Source organism: Lagopus leucura, unplaced genomic scaffold, assembly GCF_019238085.1.
Source record: "Lagopus leucura isolate 7727_CA_CO unplaced genomic scaffold, USGS_WTPT01 Super-Scaffold_100035, whole genome shotgun sequence".
NCBI lineage: Eukaryota > Metazoa > Chordata > Aves > Galliformes > Phasianidae > Lagopus > Lagopus leucura.
Window position 1 is genome coordinate 580,809 of NW_024962284.1, and position 18,642 is coordinate 599,450.

The following is an 18,642-nucleotide window of genomic DNA, read 5'->3' on the forward strand; positions in this document are numbered from 1 at the left end:
GCACAACTAGATGTAGGGTTCGACAATTTTGGCTTTGTTGTTTTTTCAAAGCTTAATTCTTCCTTGTCCAAGACATCTTAGCACCAACACAGCAGCATAGCATCAGCCACATTCTTTTTCCAGTTGCTGGCGTTAAACCCAGAGTCAAGACATCAACCTTGAGAAAGCATCATAAGGATCAACATTTCTGTACTGGTAACACAGCATATTTAATAATCAGAGAATCAAAATGCCACATAAGGCACCTGAATCACAGCAGCAATCAGGCTATCACTGAAAGAAAAACTACCCGTGGCTGCATAGGCAGCAGCAGCACTTAAAAAACAAAACCAAACAATTTAAATCCTAAAAAAAAAGTATCCAGTTACACTAACACGGCCCTGTTCAGTTTAAAATTACTGTTACAAATCTTGCTATCACACCACTGTTCAATTATTCTACTATGTATTATGAAGTACTGTGCATCCAAATGATTACTTGGACACAGCCCCCTTTCAAGCTTGGTTCACATTCTTGATGTGCAATCACCTTCTGTCTTTATAATCATATCTGCAACAGCAGAGTGAAACAAATCATGGGAAGTTCTAAAAGTTGTTAAGAGTTTAAAAAAAAAATAAAAATAAAAAAAAAAAAAATCACCAAACTAAATCTCCAAAACCACAAGGAAGTATCACTGCAAAGGTCTGAGGAAGGCCTAAGATTGTCATCTTAGGATTGTCATCTTAGGCCTTCCTCAGACCTTTGCAGTGATACTTCCTTGAGAAAAGCCATCAGACATCTTCCCAGAAAGAAAAAAAAAACTTGAAAATAAAGTCTATGCGTAGTAAAGTTCTACATACTCAATGAATCACATGCTGCTGGTGACTCACAGACTAATTCAACCTGCACTGCTCTGGGAAGAAGGTTATTTTGTTGTTGACTTTTAAATACAAAACTCTAAAGGAAGCGTATTTGTAACCAGTCCAGAGACCCAACTACAAAAGAAGCACTACAGAACTACAGAAAAGGGAAGGCAGAGTAGTTTATTCCAGCAGTACTGCTGCAATTCACTTTAGCACAAAGTGTTCATAAAAGACAACCACCCCCAGAAGTATATAAAACCAAATCCACTGAATGGTAATCCTGGAAAAAACCCTTTGATGGAGTAAACACTCCCTCTACTGCAAATGAAGAGGAGGGACTGTGGAGAAAGAGGGCAGTAGAAATGATTTTGATAAAGCTGCCTTCAGGCTGCTGCAGGGCAGGGAGGGAGAGGGTACCAGGGAAGGTCATGCCCTCCTAAGGCCAACACCACTAAAGTAATACCACATACAATGGTCAGGCACCTCTCTAGCACATTTTATAGAGGAGCTTCTGCTATCCCCTCAGTGGGCAAATAGCCTCCACTCCTGTAACATGCAATGAGTATTCACATCCTCCCACAGTTTGACAGCAGGACTGATAGATCAGCCACCACTGAGCCTTTGACCTCTTTGTTCAAGAGCAGGATGGGAGCTCCCATGGTCAGTGCCATGTCAGCACTAATGTTAGCGCATAGGGAAATCTTGACTCCAAGCACCAAAGGGTTACACAGCAAAAGGCCACTTACTCCTCCGAACACGTATCATAAAGCTGCTCTCCCCTTCACCCACCCACCCCCCTTCAATATAATTCAGTACAGAGTCAGTGGTCTGAGTGCTGCTAGCATCAGTAGCAGTAGAAGTTCCTCTTCCAGGATAGTGCAAGGTCCTCTATGTCAGGATGTCATGGGCTTGATGCTCCACCAACATCTCCATGCTTTTCACATCTGTGCACCAGAACTCCAGGCGATCTTTCATTCCTTTGATCTGGAAGACAAACCCACAGTAACTTGACTGCTCCAATCACTACAAACGGCAAAATACTGGAGATCTCCAACTTCTCAGAACATTTGTTATGAAGGTGAACTTGAGAAATTCAGCACCTTCTGTCTTTATCACCCTGACCTACTCTCTTCCCAAGAGAAGACCACCAGCTGCAGCTTGTTCCTTGTTTCATACATTTCTGTTTGAAGGAGCCACATCCTGGAAAACGGTCACTTCACTGAAGTTTTCTGGTGGTTTTTCAAAGGGAAGTGTTTCTATCAGTCTTTCTCCTCACAAATCTGTAAGCAGTTACTGCAAAACACATACATATGCACCATATACACAAGGAAGGAGCTAAAGGCTACGTAAATAATGGAAGAGAAGCAGATATAGTTCTGAGTTTCCTGCACACCTTCAAGGAGCAATTAAGATCTGTTCTCAGTGACCTTTAGCAGTTCTTATTTCAGCTTCCAGGTCAATTAAGGCACAAGAAAATACATCAATACTGCCACAGTATTCCAGCTGGTCATTACCTGCTGTAAATCCAACACACGTGGCTGCACCCACGTCATGTGCACCCTCTTATCCACTTCATCAATACTGCCCTTTACCAAGCCTACTGAGAGAGCCTTCATCACCAGCAGTTCCACCTAAAAAAAAAAAAAAAAAAAAAAAGGAAAAAATACCAAGAAAACAGGGGATCGCCCATTTTCCCCAAAGATGTACAAAACCTTTAAATGGGTCCAGTCTGTGATTTTTTTTAAGGAAAAAAAAAAAAAGATCAAGGCCTGCAGCATCTCTCATACCCACCTTGCTTTAAAGAAAATAATTTGTACAGAGGGTGAGGAGCTGCATCTTTCTTTTCGCAAGATATTCAACAAGAACTTTTACCACATCCTTGCTGAACAACCTAGTTAGAGCATACAGAGAGACCACAGGATGAGAGTTTTAGCAGGTTCTTCCTGCAAGTTCAAAGGCAAGCTTAATGTCTCAGAATTGAGCAGGCAGCTGATTATAGAGTTTCTCATGAGTTGACACTGGGTCAAATACTAATAAACACTCTTTTAACGCTAGCAGGATAGCAAATTTACAGATGACACCAAAGTGGTAGGAGAGGTAGAGATGCTGGAAATAAGAGCCACCATAAAGACAGATCTCTGTAGATCACACTACACAATTCTTCTTAGCTCAGTGACAACAAGCATGAAGTCCTGAGCCTAGATGAAAGAAGGCCAGGGGAAACATCATCATAGCCTTTCAACATATAAAAGGCAGCAACAGAGAACGTGGAGGTGCTATTCTCACATGGACGCACAGTGAAAAGAGGGGAGACAAGAGTCAGAAGTTGTTTCAGAGAGAATTCTAGCTGGATAAACAATAAATTCTTCACAGTGAAAAAAATTAAACACCAGTGACATGGCAAAATCTCCCCTTGCTGGAAACAGTCAGCACAGTTTGACGGAGTCCTGGATAATATAAGTGAAAGGCCTGCTTGCAAAAACAGGTTGGAACAGATGCTTAAGAATCTTCCAGATCCACTTATTAACAGATAGGAGCAATTTCTTCTAACAGTGTTCACCAAACACAAGAACAGGGGAGAAGATTCACACTTAGGGATCCATGAGGGAGTGGATCCAGTCAGAATGTTTCAGAACTTAAAAACTTCAGCATCAAAACATCAGTTTAGCCCTGAACTCACCTCGTTCACAGTGACTTTGGCACTCTTAGCAATCTCCTCAAAAGTGAGCTGCCTGTGATTGGCTGGGCGGGTGAAAGTCATCTGAGTTCAAGAAAAGAAAAAAAATAAGGCCTCACAGTTCATAGAATCACAGAATCACAAGGTGGGAAAAGATCATCTAGTCCAACCAACCTCCCATTACCATTGCTACCACAAGCACTAAACCAGATCTTGTTGCTCCTCATCCAGACACCTCTTGAACACTACCAGGGACGGCGACTCCACCACCTCCCTGGGCAGCCATTCCAGTGCCTGACTATTCTTTGGGAGAAATAGTTTCTCCTTATGTCTAATCTCAGCCTCCTCTGATACATCTTGCGGCCATTTCCTCAGGTCCTGTTTGTTGCCTGGAAGAGGCCAAACCCCTCCTCACCACAACCTCCCTTCACGAAGCTGTAGAGTGCAGTGAGGTCTCCCCTGAGCCTCCTCTTCTCCAGACTGAACAATCCCAGCTCCCTCAGCCGCTCCTCATAAGACTTGTGCTCCAGACCCCTCACCAGTTTTGTTGCCCTTCTCTGGACACCTTTCAGGGCCTGAATGTCTTTTTGGTAGTGAGGGTCCCTGAACACAATACTCAAGGTGTGGCCTCACCAGTGCTGAGTACAGGGGATGATTACCTCCCTGCTCCTGCTGGCCACACTATTTCTAATGCAGGCCAGGATGCTGTCGGCCCTCATGGCCACCTGGGCACTCTGTTGGCTCATGTTCAGTCAAGCATCAACACCCCCAGGTCCCTTTCCTCTTCACAGTCATCCAGCCACTCATCCCCAAGCCTGTAGTGCTGCATGGGATTACTGTGGCCAAAGTGCAGGTCCCAGCACTTGGCTTTGTTGAACCTCATTCCATTCAACCTTAGCCCAGCAATCCAGCTTATGTAGATGCCCCTGAAAGGCCTCCCTACCCTCAGGCAGATCAACACCACCTCCCAACTTGGTGTTATCTGCAAACGTACCAAAGATACACTCAATCCCCTCTAGCGGATCCCCAATCTACATCATCAATAAAGATACAAATAAACAAGATGAGCCCCAGTACCGACCCCTAGAGGACACCACTTGTAACGGGTCACCAGCTGCACTTTCCAGCTCCATTCACCACTACCCGTTGGGCACAGCCCTCCAGCCAGTTCCTTACCCAACCTGTCCAGGCCACGGGAAGCCAGTTTCCCTGGGAGAATACTGTGAGAGATCATGTCAAAGGCTTTGCTGAAGTCTGGGTAAACTACATCAACAGCCTTTGCCTCGTCCACCAGACTGGTCACCCAGTTGTAGGAGATGAGGTTGGTCAAGCACGACCTGCCTTTCACAAACCTGTGCTGGCTGGGCCTGATCCCCTGGATGCCACACACGTCATGCGATCTCACCTATGACACCTTGCTCCATAACTTTCCCTAGTACTGATGTCAGGCTGACAGGCCTGTAGTTCCCCAAATCCTCCTTACAGCCCTTCTTGAAGATAGGAGTCACATCACCAAGCCTCCAGTCCTCTGGGACCTCTCCAGTTAACCAGGAGCGCTGGTAGACGGCTGAGAGCGGCTCGGCAATCACCCCTGCCAGCTCCCTCAGCACCCGAGGGTGGAGCCCATCCGGTCCCATGGACCTGTGACAGTCCAGATGGAGGAGGAGCTCTCTGACTGTCTCCACCTGAATCACCAGGGGTGTATTCTGCGTAGCATACCAGACTTGCAGATCAGGGTGTAAAGTGCGCTGAGGATAACTGATCTGCCTCTCAAAGGCAGACTTAAAGGTGTTGAGGACTCAGCTTTCTCCTTATCCTCAGTGGTCACATTCCCGGCTGCAACAAGTAAAGGATGGAAATTCTCCTTGGTTCTTCTCTTACCATTGCTCCTTTTGATATTGATAGTTGTTCTTACGTTGTTGGTTTTTTTTTTCCACTCTATAGCACACACAGCCTCATTGCACTGCCCCGCTGAGATCTCAACCTGCAGCACCAACTGCTTTTTCCATATTTAATCAAAATATTTCAAAGAAAACTATTTCTGCCAGCAGAAAATAGTAGCATTCCTCACTCCTCCACAAACCTCGTTGCTCTGAGCAGATTTCCCACTAACACCACAATCTCCAAATAAAGCAGGTCAGACTGCACTGAACCCCTGACACAAGACAATGCCTATGGGTAGTAAAAGCAGTTCCCAGTAGAACACTAGAAGTGGAAAACACACACACACACAGGATGTGTGCACATATATATACATATATATATATATACACACACATATATATACGTATATATATACACATATATATATGTATATATATATATATACACACACACACACATATATATATATACACACACACACATATATATACATATATATATATATACACACACATTATGATTTAGATAATGGAACTCCGAAAACAGATTGAGAGTCAGGGAGGTTTACACATAAACACTAGTTGGTAACAATAAAACCAAAATCTTCAAGTGACAGAGAAAAATGTTTTCATCACTGAGTTACCGGCCAGAGAAAGGACGTAAGTTGGTTAAGACTTTAACCACATTTTCTTACACAGAACATATCTGAAGAGTTATTTCAGATACTGCCCTTAGGTACAAAGCTTGCTCCTTACTTTTCCACCTCCATACCCTGACTGAAAGAGAAACCTTTGAATCCTTGAAACCACAAACAAGCACAATATTTGCTTCTTGGCACCACCTAGAGGCAAAACTTGCTGTCAACCAGCTAGTTGCACTCCAGAGTTTCTCGGTCATACAAATGAATCTGCTCAGCAGAGAATGCAGCACTTGACTTTGAAGCTAACCCCATCAAAAAGCAGTCAGAGCAGCACCTTTCAATTTCCCACATTTCCCACAAGACAGTTCTCAGCTCAGCAGCTCACCTCCATAAGACATAACAGTTGAATCTTCTGCAGCAGAAGCGCTTCATTTGCAGCCAGATCTGGCTGTGAGAGGGTAAAACACAACAAGTCTGTTATTACTTATTCTTCCCTGCTGGCAAAGCATGCTATACACAGGAGTAAGCCAGAGAGACCCATTCATTGTGGGTACCTCATAAATCCTCTTGTATGAGAGTGAGGCCACTACAAGCCACCCACTGCTTGGCAATGAATCCATACAGTAAGTCCCAAGAACTGAGTTAAACACACTGCCCCACAAGGCAGGCAGCCTCCTAATAAAAGCCACAGCCTTGTATAAGCAGACAAGTCAATATGCAACTACTGCCATGTCCATAATACTACAGAAGTTAGGTGTCTGCAATCACCTGGGAGAGAACAAGGGAGCAAAGAGGCAGGTGCTGTCCAAGTGCCCTCTCACCATAATTACAATTAATAAAGCTTCATTAACTTTGCAGTCCCTATATTCTCTGACAAAACCAACCAAGATGAAAGATGTAGTTCTGTGATTAAAATTATACCCAAAAGTCAGGAAATCTTAAGTTAAAGATCTCAGAATCTCCTAGGTGACCTCTGTAAATATCAAGCCTAGACATCAAGCAATGTACCAACTCAATCACTCACCTGTTGACCCCATGCTGACTTCAAAGCCTGAAACGTCTCTACATTACCACTGTTGAAGGCATAAAGCGTATCAATCAGCCACTGCCGATCAGTGCTTCTCAGGGACTCCAGAACAGGGTGCATGAGCTGTAGGATATATGCAAAACATTGTTAAAAGGATAAAATCAACTCTTACTACTCAACAGCAGAAAGAAAAGTAGCATCCCTTACCAGCTCTCCAAAGTTATAAACACCTTCTCCCAGGAGCCCTGCCAGCCCCAGGGTAAAGGCTCTCTCCTGCTGCTCTGATACTGTAGAAAGAAAAAAACCATACAAACAACACCAAAATGTCAACAAACATGTGCTTGGAGCAGCAGACTAAGTCCCATTAGCCTTTCCCTCACTTTCTTCTCTGTCCGTATTATATTATCTGCAGCCCTTCTCCCTTTCCATTCTCATGCTTGAAATTCAGAAACTTGCAACAAGCACAGGAGTGTAAAAGAAAAAAACAGAGAGGCTTTTTTTGAACCTATACTGAAGATTTTGGGAACTAGAACAAACTATCTCTCTTGGTAGGAGCATTATGCCCTGCCTCCATCACCTCAATTCACTTAGAAGCAGAATCCTACTCATTCTTCACGTGTTTCCTAACCGCCTCCCTCTTCCCTGCTTTCTTTCTAGGTAGGTCCTAAGCCAACAATACACTCAAAACAAAGCCAAGAAAACCTGTGCATTTATTTAGTTTGAAGTGATAGAACGGAGAGTGAAGTTGAGGCTCTCTTTGCTAAGCAAAGGAAGAGTTACCCGGCAGATCTTTAACATCGATGCACCCCAGAAACCGCAGCGCATCCTTGTAGTACGAGGCGTGGTTCCCAATCGTCTGGTAGTACTTGCTGGAGAGATCATAGAAGCGGCTATGAACTGAAGTCACCCCAGGGAGATTGTTCAGCATCTCCTCAACCTCCTCAATGGTCTCCTAGTAAGCGGAAAACTTGTTTGTTACATAAGGTACACTTCATGCACATCCCCTCCCTATCCTTCCAGTTTATCGTTAAGGGTTATCATATCTGTTCTGCAAGTCACATCCATTCAGTAGTAAGAACAGATGAGACCACAGCCAAAGCCACTACCATGGTATTAAAAATAAAGTAATGGCATTTTTCCTCTAAAATAAAAAAAGCAAAAAAACCAACACCACACACACAAAAACACCCCAAACTCCATCTATATAATACTTAATACCATAATCCTTCAAAATATTTGAACTTGCAAAAGGCTCAAGCAGAACTGCATGGAAAACCCTAAACTTCAAAGATGGTTCTCAGAATCTTCCTGAAAATTCATTGGCTGCAAGCACTACACCCACATTTTTATGGCTTAAGAGACAGAGAGCAGAACTGCAGGTCTTCCTGGAAGTCCTAGGAGCTGCGTATCTACGATCATCTCATTCACAACTGAAGCACAGGCGCAGGCACACCCACTACTGAACTCATCACTGAGCTCCAAACTAGTTGAGTACTTGTACAACTCTAGCTACCACCTCACCTTTGTCACCTGCAGGTCTCCAATGTTCAGCTTCAGTGCTCCAATGGCCGTTTTACACAGAATGACAGCTTCATCACTGCTTTTTACCTGTAGTTACAGAAACCCATACTTGAGTGTTTCCATTCCAGTCAGGACAGCTCTTGAAACCCAAACCCCGTTATACTTCACTTGTTAACAAGCTACAGCATTGGAACACAGGTGTTCACTCTAAGGATTCTCCACCATAGTCTCAACATAAAGACATGTCTTTCCAGCTGTTTCGTATTTGAAATACACATTACCATTCACATAGGTGAGCAACTAGGAAGGGTGATCTCAAAAATACCTTTTCTCGAGTCTTTTCCAGAAAGGTAAGGGCCACAGTGGGATCTGCAACAACAACAACAAAACCCTCAGAAATTCCTCTAAATTAACCTAGGTGTAAATCCTTTACCTAAATTCAAGAATTTTTTCTTATAGCATATTGTCCAAACTTCTAAAGCTGCTACCATCTGTAAGCCAGGCTTTCTGCACATTAGCTGATTTCTCAGCTGAGCAATGATACTGATGCTGTTACACAGCACTAATTACTCAAACTCTTAGCACTGGTGCTTTCCTTTTTCCACACACAAGGAAGACAATAGCTCAGCACTGAAGTTTTAGCTGTTACTACTACCTAGTTTCATGGACATCACTGCTTAAAAATGCTGTAAGCAAAGGGTGAGGTCACTTACCTGTCATCTGCCTGACTACATGAAGAATGATCTCTACAAGGGACAGGGGATTCACCCTAGAATGAAGAACCCATTGTCAGAGCAGTAGTTGTCAGCAGTGGGCTATCCAAAAACTTCCAGGCAAACAAACTCACCTGTGTTCAAATTCGCTGATAAAGTTCTCATAAAGCTGTGGGTACAAAGATATGAACAGTCAGGGAAAACAGATATTTTGCTTTATCCACAACATTCACTTCCTCATTGTATTCCCATACATTCTTCCAATAAAGTAGGGAGCAGGAAAGAGCTATGTCATGCAAAATACAGGATCCAAAAATGGCTTTTTTTGTGATAATTCTATCCATTCAGTATCCTCCCACCTGGAAGGGGTGATTTATGAACTTTATAAGCTAGCAGATACTGAAACACAATGCCTCTCTGCAGACCAGCCTGGTGCTTGCTTTCTACTACCAATGCACACATAGCACAGGCATAAACATTTCAAAACTCCCTGCACACATTCTAACCCCTTCACACACATTCCTTCAACTAGAAACTAGTGGCTCTTCATCAAGGAAGCAATTGCCTCATGGGAAACTGATTTTAAAAGAGACACAAAGGAAAGTGAGGAAAGAAGGAATGCTCACTTGTAACACACAGAGGATATGAGTAAGCCCCTATCTTCATGAAGGAAGAACCTGACAAAGCATGGGTGAACTACTGCATACAATGCTCTGTAACTACTATTTATACTGCAGCCAGCCTATCCTGTATTTGCAACAGTAAACCACCCTATTCCAAAAGGGAAAGAAAAAGACACTACACCCCCTGTCCAAAATCTGGACTGAATGAAATCACGATAACGTTAATTTGAGGCTCGCTACACAGCACACTTAATCTTTGCACACTTCCAAAAGAGCTACCCAAATCCCCACACACTTGCATCTGCTTCACAAACTCCTCCCAGGTAAGTTTCTCTAGTTCAGTGTTTCTCCTGAGATAAGTCACAGAGCACTTAGTTTCGCTAGCAGGAAAATACCATCACTCATCTTTGTCACAGAAAGGGGAACAAAGGCTCATAGATAGCTGAGCACCTCACCTTGATGAGTCCATCTCCTTGGGCAAAGCAAGGGTCCTGCACAAAATCCAAAACTTGCAGCGTCAGCTGGTGCCAGAGCCTTCAAAACACAGAATCACAGAACTATGAAGATTGGAAAAGGCCTCTGAAATCAAGTCCAACTCCAACCCATACCTATCATGTCCAATGACCCTCAGTGCCACATCTCTGTAGTTCTCAAACATCCCCAGGGGCGGTGACTGCACCACCTCCTCAGGCAGCCTGTGCCTCTGCATCTCTGCTCTTTACAAGAAGAAATGTTTCCTAACATCCAACCTGATCCTGCCCTGGTGCAACTTGACGCTGTCACCTTTAGTCCTATCACCATTACCTGGGAGAAGAGGCCAATTCCCACCCACTTCCACAACCTCCTATCAGGCAGTTATTAGGACTGATAAGGTTTCCCCTGAGTCTCCTCTGCTCCAGACTTAACCATCCCAACTCCCCCAGCCGCTCCCCATAAGACATGTGTTCCAGACCCCTCACAGCCCCACTGCCCTTCTTTGGGCACACTCCAAGACCTTTATGTCTTTATGGTAGTGATGGACCAAACTCTGGGCACAGCACTCAAGGTGTGGCCACGACAGAAGTGAGTACAAGAGGACGATCAGCTCATACTCCAGCTGGCCAGGCTACTACGGACACAAGCCAGGAAGCCGTTGGCCTCGGCCACCTGGGCACGCTGCCTGCTCACGTTCAGCAGCCGCTGTCAGTTAACCCCCAGACGCTTTTCCCCCCGTGCAGCTTTCAGTCACTACCCCCGGAGCAACACCCGGGGCCACGCACAAGCAGGGCATCCCGCAAGCTCACACTGACACCAGCCCCGCGGTTCGGGGACGAGACACAGCGGTGACCTCACCACGCCGAACAGGGACTCCCCGGGCGAACGACCGCAGCACCGTGGAGGAACACGGAAAGCATCCCCTGCCGTCCCCCCGCGCCTTACCCGCAGCGCTAACCGAGCCGCCCCCGCTGCCCCTTTTCCCACCCGGAGCCTAGCACCCCGAGGCGGACCCCCGCAGCCACCTCGGGGCGATCCCGCGGAGCCCCCCCCGACGCTCACTTCTTATTGTAGAGCTCCTCCAGGCGGTGCCACACGGCGGCCTGCCCAGGCCCCGCGCTCTGGCTCTGCTGCAGGAAGCCCGGCACGTCCTTCATGGCGGCGGCGACCGCAGCGGGCAGCGACGCCGAGCCCCGGGCCGCCCTCACCGGAAATGCACACTCACTTCCGGCGCGGCGCAGGGCACGCTGGGCACCGTGAGGCCTCGCGTTGTCCGTCCCCCCCGCACACTTCCCCTCCCCCCCTACCCCGCCCCCCGTAACCATGGCAACGGGGCCATGGAGCGGGGGGTTCGGCGCGGAGCGGCACTGGTGGCGGGTGAGGGGAGGGAGTGGGCCCTGATGGGTGCTGGGGGGAGCCTGCGTGGAAGGGACAGGGGCTGAGGGTATGGGGAGGAGCTGGGGTAAGGGAGCAGGGCCGGAGGGGAGCCTGAGTAAGGAGTAAGGGGCTGGGCTCTGAGAGGGAGCTGAGAGGAGAAAGTGGGGTTTGGGGCAGGCCGAGGGAGCCTCCTCTTCGCATTTTGCTGTCTCCGTTTCTTCCTTGAATCGCAGTCCGCTGAGTGTGTTTTCTTGCAGCGTGGAGGAACCTGTGGGAGCGTGGTGGCCCGGCTCGGTTCCGCCCTCAGTGCAGGACTGGCTGTGGGGCATGCAGGTAGGGCTGGATGGTTTCGTGCAGCCCTGGTGCGGAGAGCCTCACCTCTCCTGTCTGAACAGACACGTGGGCCTGCGTGTCTTTGAGTCTGAGCTGGGGATTGCAGCTGGGAGCTCAGAAACAAAGCGCAGAGAAATGTTAATGTTTGCCAGGTTGTGAATTTAGCTCTGTGGGGATCTGACCTGGCACGGCAGAACCGTGTCCTAGTGGTGTCAGTGTCAGTCACACTGAGCACAACGTTAGGACATAGTAATTGCTGTTTGCAGATTGCCAGGATCCAGCAGCTCTTGGCTCTTCACATTCCCATGCCTCGCCTGGACTGCTTTTAATATCCTGCTGCAGCAAGCACTCATTGTCTAGGGAGAAAGTGTTCCTTAGATAATAATGGGTGTTCTGAGCCCCATCTGTACTCACTGCTGACCTGCAGTTCCTGTACTTTCCAGCTGTTCATGGAGCTCTCCCACGGCAGAGTCCTTTGGGGGGAAGTAGAGAACTGGTGAAATGTCTGTTCTAACCCAGGCAGTGCTGTTTTCCAGAGTGACCACAGCACCCTGTTAGAAGCTTCCTGAAACCCAAAGCATAGAAAACAGTATTGTAAATAATATGTGAGACCTGAGTCCCTGAGCATGGTTCCCACAGTCCTATGTCTACTCCCTGCAGAAAAAAAAAAACAACAACCTTCTTATAGGGAAATTTGGTGTGTTTTAGCATTGGGTGTTTTTAAGGTCTTCTAAAATCAGTGCAATGCAAAGCATCTTTTTTGAGAGTAGACTAATGCTTAAGCTTTGTCCTCATTGATTATATACTAATACAGTCTTGCAGATTGAAGAGCGTTCTGCAGCATTCTTGGTGTGGTTCTCCCCCAGGTCCACTGAGCAGCTCTTTCAGCTGAAGTCTCTCACCAGGCAACCTACTGTGCTTTCCCTCTTCCAAACAGGGTACAAGGGAACAGGTCCTTCTCTCAATCTGCTGCTGCCAGTGCTGTTTTGGGACTGGGCAGTTGGGGAGGTGACAGTGGGAAGCAGAAGCTCACCCTGCAGGATGTGGCGGAGCTCATTCGGAAGAAGGAGTGTCATCGAGTAGTGGTGATGGCCGGTGCAGGGATTAGCACCCCCAGCGGGATCCCAGACTTCAGGTAGTGCCTTCATTGTTTTATATCCTTGTTTAATATTGGGACTACCAGGTTCTTCAGCCTAGGCCAAGGACCTGGCTCTCTGCTCTTTTGTGTCTTGGCGTGGTGTGTGGCTTTCCCCCTGTGTTCTGACTGCCTGCCTTCCTTGCCTCTCTGCAGGTCCCCAGGGAGCGGCCTCTATAGTAACCTTGAGCAGTACAGCATCCCTTATCCCGAAGCCATCTTTGAACTGGCCTACTTCTTCATCAACCCCAAGCCATTTTTCACTTTGGCCAAGGAGCTCTACCCTGGCAATTATAGACCCAACTATGCTCACTATTTCCTGAGACTCCTGCATGACAAAGGGCTCCTTCTGCGTCTCTATACTCAGAATATTGATGGGCTGGAGCGAGGTGAGTTTTCTCCAGCTCTCAGCAGTACAGTACCAGAAAAAGATGAGGATGAGAAACAGAACAGGAGAACTGGGGAAATGCCTGTTGAAGATGGAGTTTCTGGTTCAGTCACCTCATGCTGAGCTGATCCTCTCCCACCTGCTGTGTTCCAGTTGCTGGGATCCCTCCTGATAGACTGGTGGAAGCCCACGGCACTTTTGCTACTGCCACGTGCACAGTCTGTCGGAGGAAATTCCCAGGAGAGGACTTCAGGGTGAGTGACTGCAGCTGGGCACTGACACGAAGTAATGTTACTGGGAGGGTCCAACATGGTTGTGACCCTGCTTGTGTGTATATGTGCTGCCCCATATCAACTAGCATTGGGTACTTTTACTTCAGGGGGACGTTATGGCAGACAAGGTCCCTCACTGTCGCGTCTGCACCGGAATCGTCAAGCCTGACATCGTGTTCTTTGGCGAGGAGCTCCCGCAGCGCTTCTTCCTGCACTTGACAGACTTCCCCATGGCAGACCTGCTTTTTGTCATCGGAACGTCCCTGGAGGTATGGGACTAGGGGATGTCCTTGTTTACAAGGAAAAAAGGGCCCGAGGTGCTCTGGAGGAGAGAGAGGGGTTACAGAAGGCAAGAAACTGGGTTATCTAGGTAAAATTGGAGGTAGCGGGAAGCAGGGTGTATGCACTCAGAGGCAGTATGAAAACTTTAAGTGCTCCTGGTGAAGGTGGGCACCTGGAATGGAAGAAGTAATTTTTGCAGCAACCTGAGGCCATGGGATAACTGGCAACATCCATAACCAGTTCAAAGCTGGGATAGCTTAGCCCATGGTGGGAGAACTTGTTAAGCACGAACCCAGCAGTCTGAAATCTCTGAAATGCAGCACGTAATGAATTGATCCCTGCAGCGGGGTGACCACCTTTCTCTCTGCTCTGCCGGGTTGCCTCCCTCTAGGTGGAGCCCTTTGCCAGCCTGGCAGGAGCTGTTCGCAACTCCGTTCCCCGGGTCCTCATCAACCGAGATCTTGTAGGACCGTTTGCCTGGCAGCAACGTTACAATGACATAGCCCAGCTGGAGGATGTGGTCACTGGGGTCAAGAAGCTCGTGGAATTGCTGGACTGGAACGAAGAGATGCAAACACTAATTCAGAAAGAAAAAGAAAAGGTGGGAAGGAGCTCGGTGCCCCATCTCTTTCTCTTGGCCTCCATTCCTGGTGCTTGAGTTATCTTGGGGGGGATGCAGGCAGTGTTTGCTGGGATTAGAGACTTGCACCACAGGCATTGCCACGCTCACAGTCAGCACTCAGAGAAAAGAACCAGAGAAAAGTGCAGGAGGGTTAAAAAAGCAAACAGCAGTGGTATTTTGCAATGGGGGCAGGCACAGTGCCACAGAGCAGACTGCTGTATTGCTAAACGTTTCAGTGGGCAGAAGGGGAGGACAGAGCTGCCAGCCTCAGAGGAAACAGGAAAAATGTGGAAAATGCCAAACTCAGAGTTGAGCGTGAGTGCTTTAAGGCATCGTCAAGTGGTAACATGCTTGATTACTGAAAAGCTGTGGCTTTCAGCTGCTTATTTATTTATTCCCAAATGGAACACACCATATAGATTTAAGGACAGTAGCCCAGAGTCACAGGCAAAAAAAAAAAAAGTTATGTTAATCCAGTCCAATCTTGTAAGGCAGTAGAGGACTTGGTTTTTATAGTGCTTAGCCCTGCCTGTGAGCCTGAGATGCTGTTAATGCTACCTGCTTTAATGGGAGTAACTGCTCAACTAAACAGGGAGCCAAGCATCACCTTAGCAGAGTACTCTTTCAGTACATTCACCTAATTGCTTTGGTTTCATTTAATGCTTGTGCTGTTCTAAGCCACAGATGGATGGACAAAGCTAGTGCAAGTGTTGCAAAGCATGAAAAAACCTCCTTGCTTTGGGATTTTGGTGCAGCATCACTGACTGAGCTAGTGGGGGGTGGGAGGTTTGAAACACCCAAGCAAACACTGTGGTCTTTATTTTTAGCTGGACGCAAAAGACCAATAGGACAGCTGGCTCCCTGCTGCTGGAAAGCTGTGTTCATCCTGAAGAGAAGGAGATGTTGTCATGCCCAGCATGAGCAAAGAAAGAGGCAATAGCAGGGAGCTGTGGAAAAGTCCATCCAGGTCTGCAGCAGGAAATCTACATAGGACTGGCATTTGGAAAAAGGAGGATGCTCATGGCTCATTCCAGCCAGCCTGGAAGCAGTGACACCCTGTCACCCACGAAGGAAGGGAAGCTGAAAGGAGCACAGCCCCACTGCCAAGCTACAGTTTCCACATGTGAAGGCTTTTCTATCTGAGACTTCAAAACATTTGATGTAGCCGCTGAAGGTTGTTCCTCCTCACCTTACCTCATTTCGGCACCCATTAGGAGATACCTTACTCCTGCGTGGCTCTGTCTCTGTCAAAGCACCATCTGACAATGTCCAGCCATGAGTTTCACCAGCATGTCAGATGAGATGTGCTGGTGCACAGCTCTTCCTCAGATACTTTGTTCTTAGTCATGAGCTGCCAGCTGCTGCAGATTGGTAACGTTTAGTCTTTGGATGAAACCTGCTGATCAGGAGATGATTGCTGTTAATGTGCCTGGCCTGTTCCTGTTCAGAAAGGCCAGCTCAACCGCTAAGAATTATCAGGGTAGGGGCGATTATTAATAATAAAGAGTTACAACTATTTTGCTGATGCCAGCAGAGAGTTTTTTCTGTAAGTTTCACACAGTCCCTTGTGCTTGAGTACATACTGTCCCAACAAAATACATAGGTGTCTTACTAATACAACACTGGACACTCCTTAACTTCTCTGCTCTACAAAGCAGCCTCCAAAAGCTGTATAAATGGCTGTCTGTATAATTACAAGTCTTTAGACCTAATACACAGCTGGTGTACATCCAACAGCTCTAGGGACACTATTGAAGTCTGGCGCAGCTACAGGAACAGAGACTTCCATGCTTTGTGTCCTAGCAGCTTCCTAAAAGAAAGGTTTGAACAAACGTGCATTCAGAGAAACAAGCTCATTTATCCAAAAGCACAATTCAAATACATCTGTGTGGTCCTCACAAGTGGGATCTCAGCAGATCTGAACGTGCAGCATCAGGGAAAGCAGAGGGGCTGTTGCTACTTTAGAGTGATGTGATTTTTGCAGAATTTTAATCACTACTGCTAAAAATACCATCATCCCTGATAAACTAGCACTGCAGTTACAAAGCACACCTTCAGCTTCTCAAAGAGACAGCCTTTCACAGTTCTTACCACCACCTGGGCCAGACCAACCACAAACCTCTGATGCAGCCCCTGGCCACACATCTGCAGCCTCCCAGCCCCAGACATCTTGGGTGTCCCAACAGCCTCTCCAGGCTACCTTGTCCCCAGAGACCTACTGCTGCCTGGGGCTGTCAGAAACCAGGCAATCATCCAGGTTGGCTCATGTCCTGCTGCAAAGGCCAAGCAGCAAATTCTTATTCCACAGAGGGAGAACAGCTGGTGTGGATGGTTTTTACAGAGCATTTGCAAAGGAGATGAGCAGTCCTGTAAACAGCTGCTTGCTGTGAGGCACAAAGAGCAAGTCAGTAACATTAAAAGCCTAAAAGTATGTTAACAGCAAGAGAAGGGTTAAGGAAAACACAGGACAGGTCCTTGGTGGAGATGGTCACCTAGCAATCAAGGATGAGAAAGAGACAGAGGTATTTCATGCTCTTTTTGCCTCACTTTTTAGTATTTGTGATACATCTTGAGCTGTCCAGCCCTTTAGGTTGGAGGACCACAACTGAGGAGCAGTGGCATTCCATTTGGCCACATATGGCTCCAGATGTATCAGCTCAGCATTTATCAGTCTGTGGGATTTACCTCAGAGCACAGAAGGAGCTGAATCTCTCTCAACAATTCACCAAAGATCTTGGGAACCTGGGGAGGTCCCTGAGGCTGAAAGTTGGACAGCGTTATCCTGAGTTGTGAGAAGAGCATGAGAGAAGACCCAGGAAGCTACAGACCTATCTGTCCAATCTGTCTCTGGAGAAGTTATGGAGACTATTATCCTGGGTGCTACTGAAAGGTAATTAAAGAACAAACCTGTTAACGGGCATAGGCAGCATGGGTTCATCACAGAAAGGCCCTGTCTTGGTAAAGTGATCTGCTACCACTTATTTGGTGGATGAAAGAAATGTGGTGGTACTGCTTTCTGGAAGGAGTCTTTCTGGCTTTTACCCTTCAGGGCACTGTTTTGGGGTAGAACCACATGCCAATCGGAAGATGATCCTTCCTTGCTTGTTCAGAACTCGTTCAATGAAATCACTGCCATGCACCCATTTGTCAGAAGGTTTTCTTTATTCTAGCATCACATTTGCATTCCTACTTGTTAGTTACATTTTGGAACTCCTGGTACAAGACAAACTAGATTTTCTTTAAAAAGGAAAAAAAAAAATACATAAAAGAAATGTAAGCCATAGCAGAGGACCAATAGCAGCCCCTGGGTGCAAACAGCAGCAAGTCTGTGGGAAAGCTGAGGAAGGTGAGGAGGTCAGCACACACAGACCCTATTCCAATCTTTCAATCATTGTAAGATGGGGAAGGGTAAGAGCACTGCTAACTAATCTCTGTGGTAACAGGAGGTTGCACAGTACCACAGACAAAATATCAGAGCATTTCTGGCAGTCGTCACAAGTTCCTTTCCTGCAGACAACAGAAGTGTCTCAAAGTCCCCCCCCCCTCCTGCCTGCCCCAAAGCACACACACCATGCTCCCCACAGCACTCATATACATCCACACAATCCTGTTTGCACAGATGTCATAATGCTTACTGCCACATGCAGCACATCCACACTTACTGCTCATGACAAGGGTACACTATGCTGAGGCATCCCACAGGCTGTATTCCCTGCAACATCCACTCTTGTCTGCAGTCCCACCTGCATTCCTGGAGAACAGCTCCCCTGTGCAGGGCTGACCACACATGGGGACACACACGCTGATACACAGCCACACAAATACCAGCACG

The 18,642-nt window shown here is 46.9% G+C and overlaps 2 protein-coding genes across 3 annotated transcripts; one reads left to right on the forward strand and one right to left on the reverse strand.

Moving 5' to 3' along the window:
• Nucleotides 1-997: 997 nt before the first annotated feature.
• PSMD13 (proteasome 26S subunit, non-ATPase 13) lies at nt 998-11,581 on the reverse strand. Its single transcript, XM_042882729.1, has 13 exons — nt 11,464-11,581; nt 10,383-10,461; nt 9,439-9,473; nt 9,305-9,360; nt 8,917-8,960; nt 8,592-8,678; nt 7,851-8,022; nt 7,278-7,357; nt 7,068-7,193; nt 6,429-6,491; nt 3,523-3,603; nt 2,357-2,473; nt 998-1,826 (listed from the first exon to the last, which is right to left on the reverse strand). Exons 1-13 carry the CDS (start codon nt 11,556-11,558, stop codon nt 1,731-1,733), a joined length of 1,131 nt encoding a protein of 376 aa, XP_042738663.1. The 5' UTR covers nt 11,559-11,581; the 3' UTR covers nt 998-1,730.
• Nucleotides 11,582-11,701: 120 nt separating this feature from the next.
• On the forward strand, nt 11,702-16,326 carry SIRT3 (sirtuin 3). Of its 2 annotated transcripts, XM_042882736.1 has the most exons (8): nt 11,702-11,778; nt 12,036-12,111; nt 13,049-13,246; nt 13,403-13,635; nt 13,788-13,888; nt 14,014-14,175; nt 14,580-14,789; nt 15,638-16,326. In XM_042882736.1, the coding sequence occupies exons 1-8, from the start codon at nt 11,739-11,741 to the stop codon at nt 15,656-15,658; spliced, it is 1,041 nt and encodes a 346-aa protein (XP_042738670.1). In that variant the 5' UTR covers nt 11,702-11,738; the 3' UTR covers nt 15,659-16,326. The 2 variants fall into 2 exon arrangements, with proteins under 2 accessions (XP_042738670.1, XP_042738671.1); XM_042882737.1 differs by lacking the exon at nt 12,036-12,111 and having other exon boundaries at nt 11,703-11,778.
• Nucleotides 16,327-18,642: the final 2,316 nt, after the last annotated feature.

What these genes read in the sequence shown, in the direction of transcription:
- PSMD13 (XM_042882729.1), bottom strand. Translation starts at nt 11,558, where the DNA reads ATGAAGGACGTGCCGGGCTTCCTGCAGCAGAGCCAGAGCGCGGGGCCT. An exon ending in CGATGTTAAAGATCTGCCGG is followed by an intron (nt 7,358 to 7,850) that starts GTAACTCTTCCT and finishes TTCTTTCTACAG; the next exon opens with TATCAGAGCAGCAGGAGAGA. An exon ending in TTTATAACTTTGGAGAGCTG is followed by an intron (nt 7,194 to 7,277) that starts GTAAGGGATGCT and finishes TATATCCTACAG; the next exon opens with CTCATGCACCCTGTTCTGGA.
- SIRT3 (XM_042882736.1), top strand. Translation starts at nt 11,739, where the DNA reads ATGGAGCGGGGGGTTCGGCGCGGAGCGGCACTGGTGGCGG. An exon ending in ACTGGCTGTGGGGCATGCAG is followed by an intron (nt 12,112 to 13,048) that starts GTAGGGCTGGAT and finishes TCTTCCAAACAG; the next exon opens with GGTACAAGGGAACAGGTCCT. An exon ending in TCCCAGGAGAGGACTTCAGG is followed by an intron (nt 13,889 to 14,013) that starts GTGAGTGACTGC and finishes CTTTTACTTCAG; the next exon opens with GGGGACGTTATGGCAGACAA.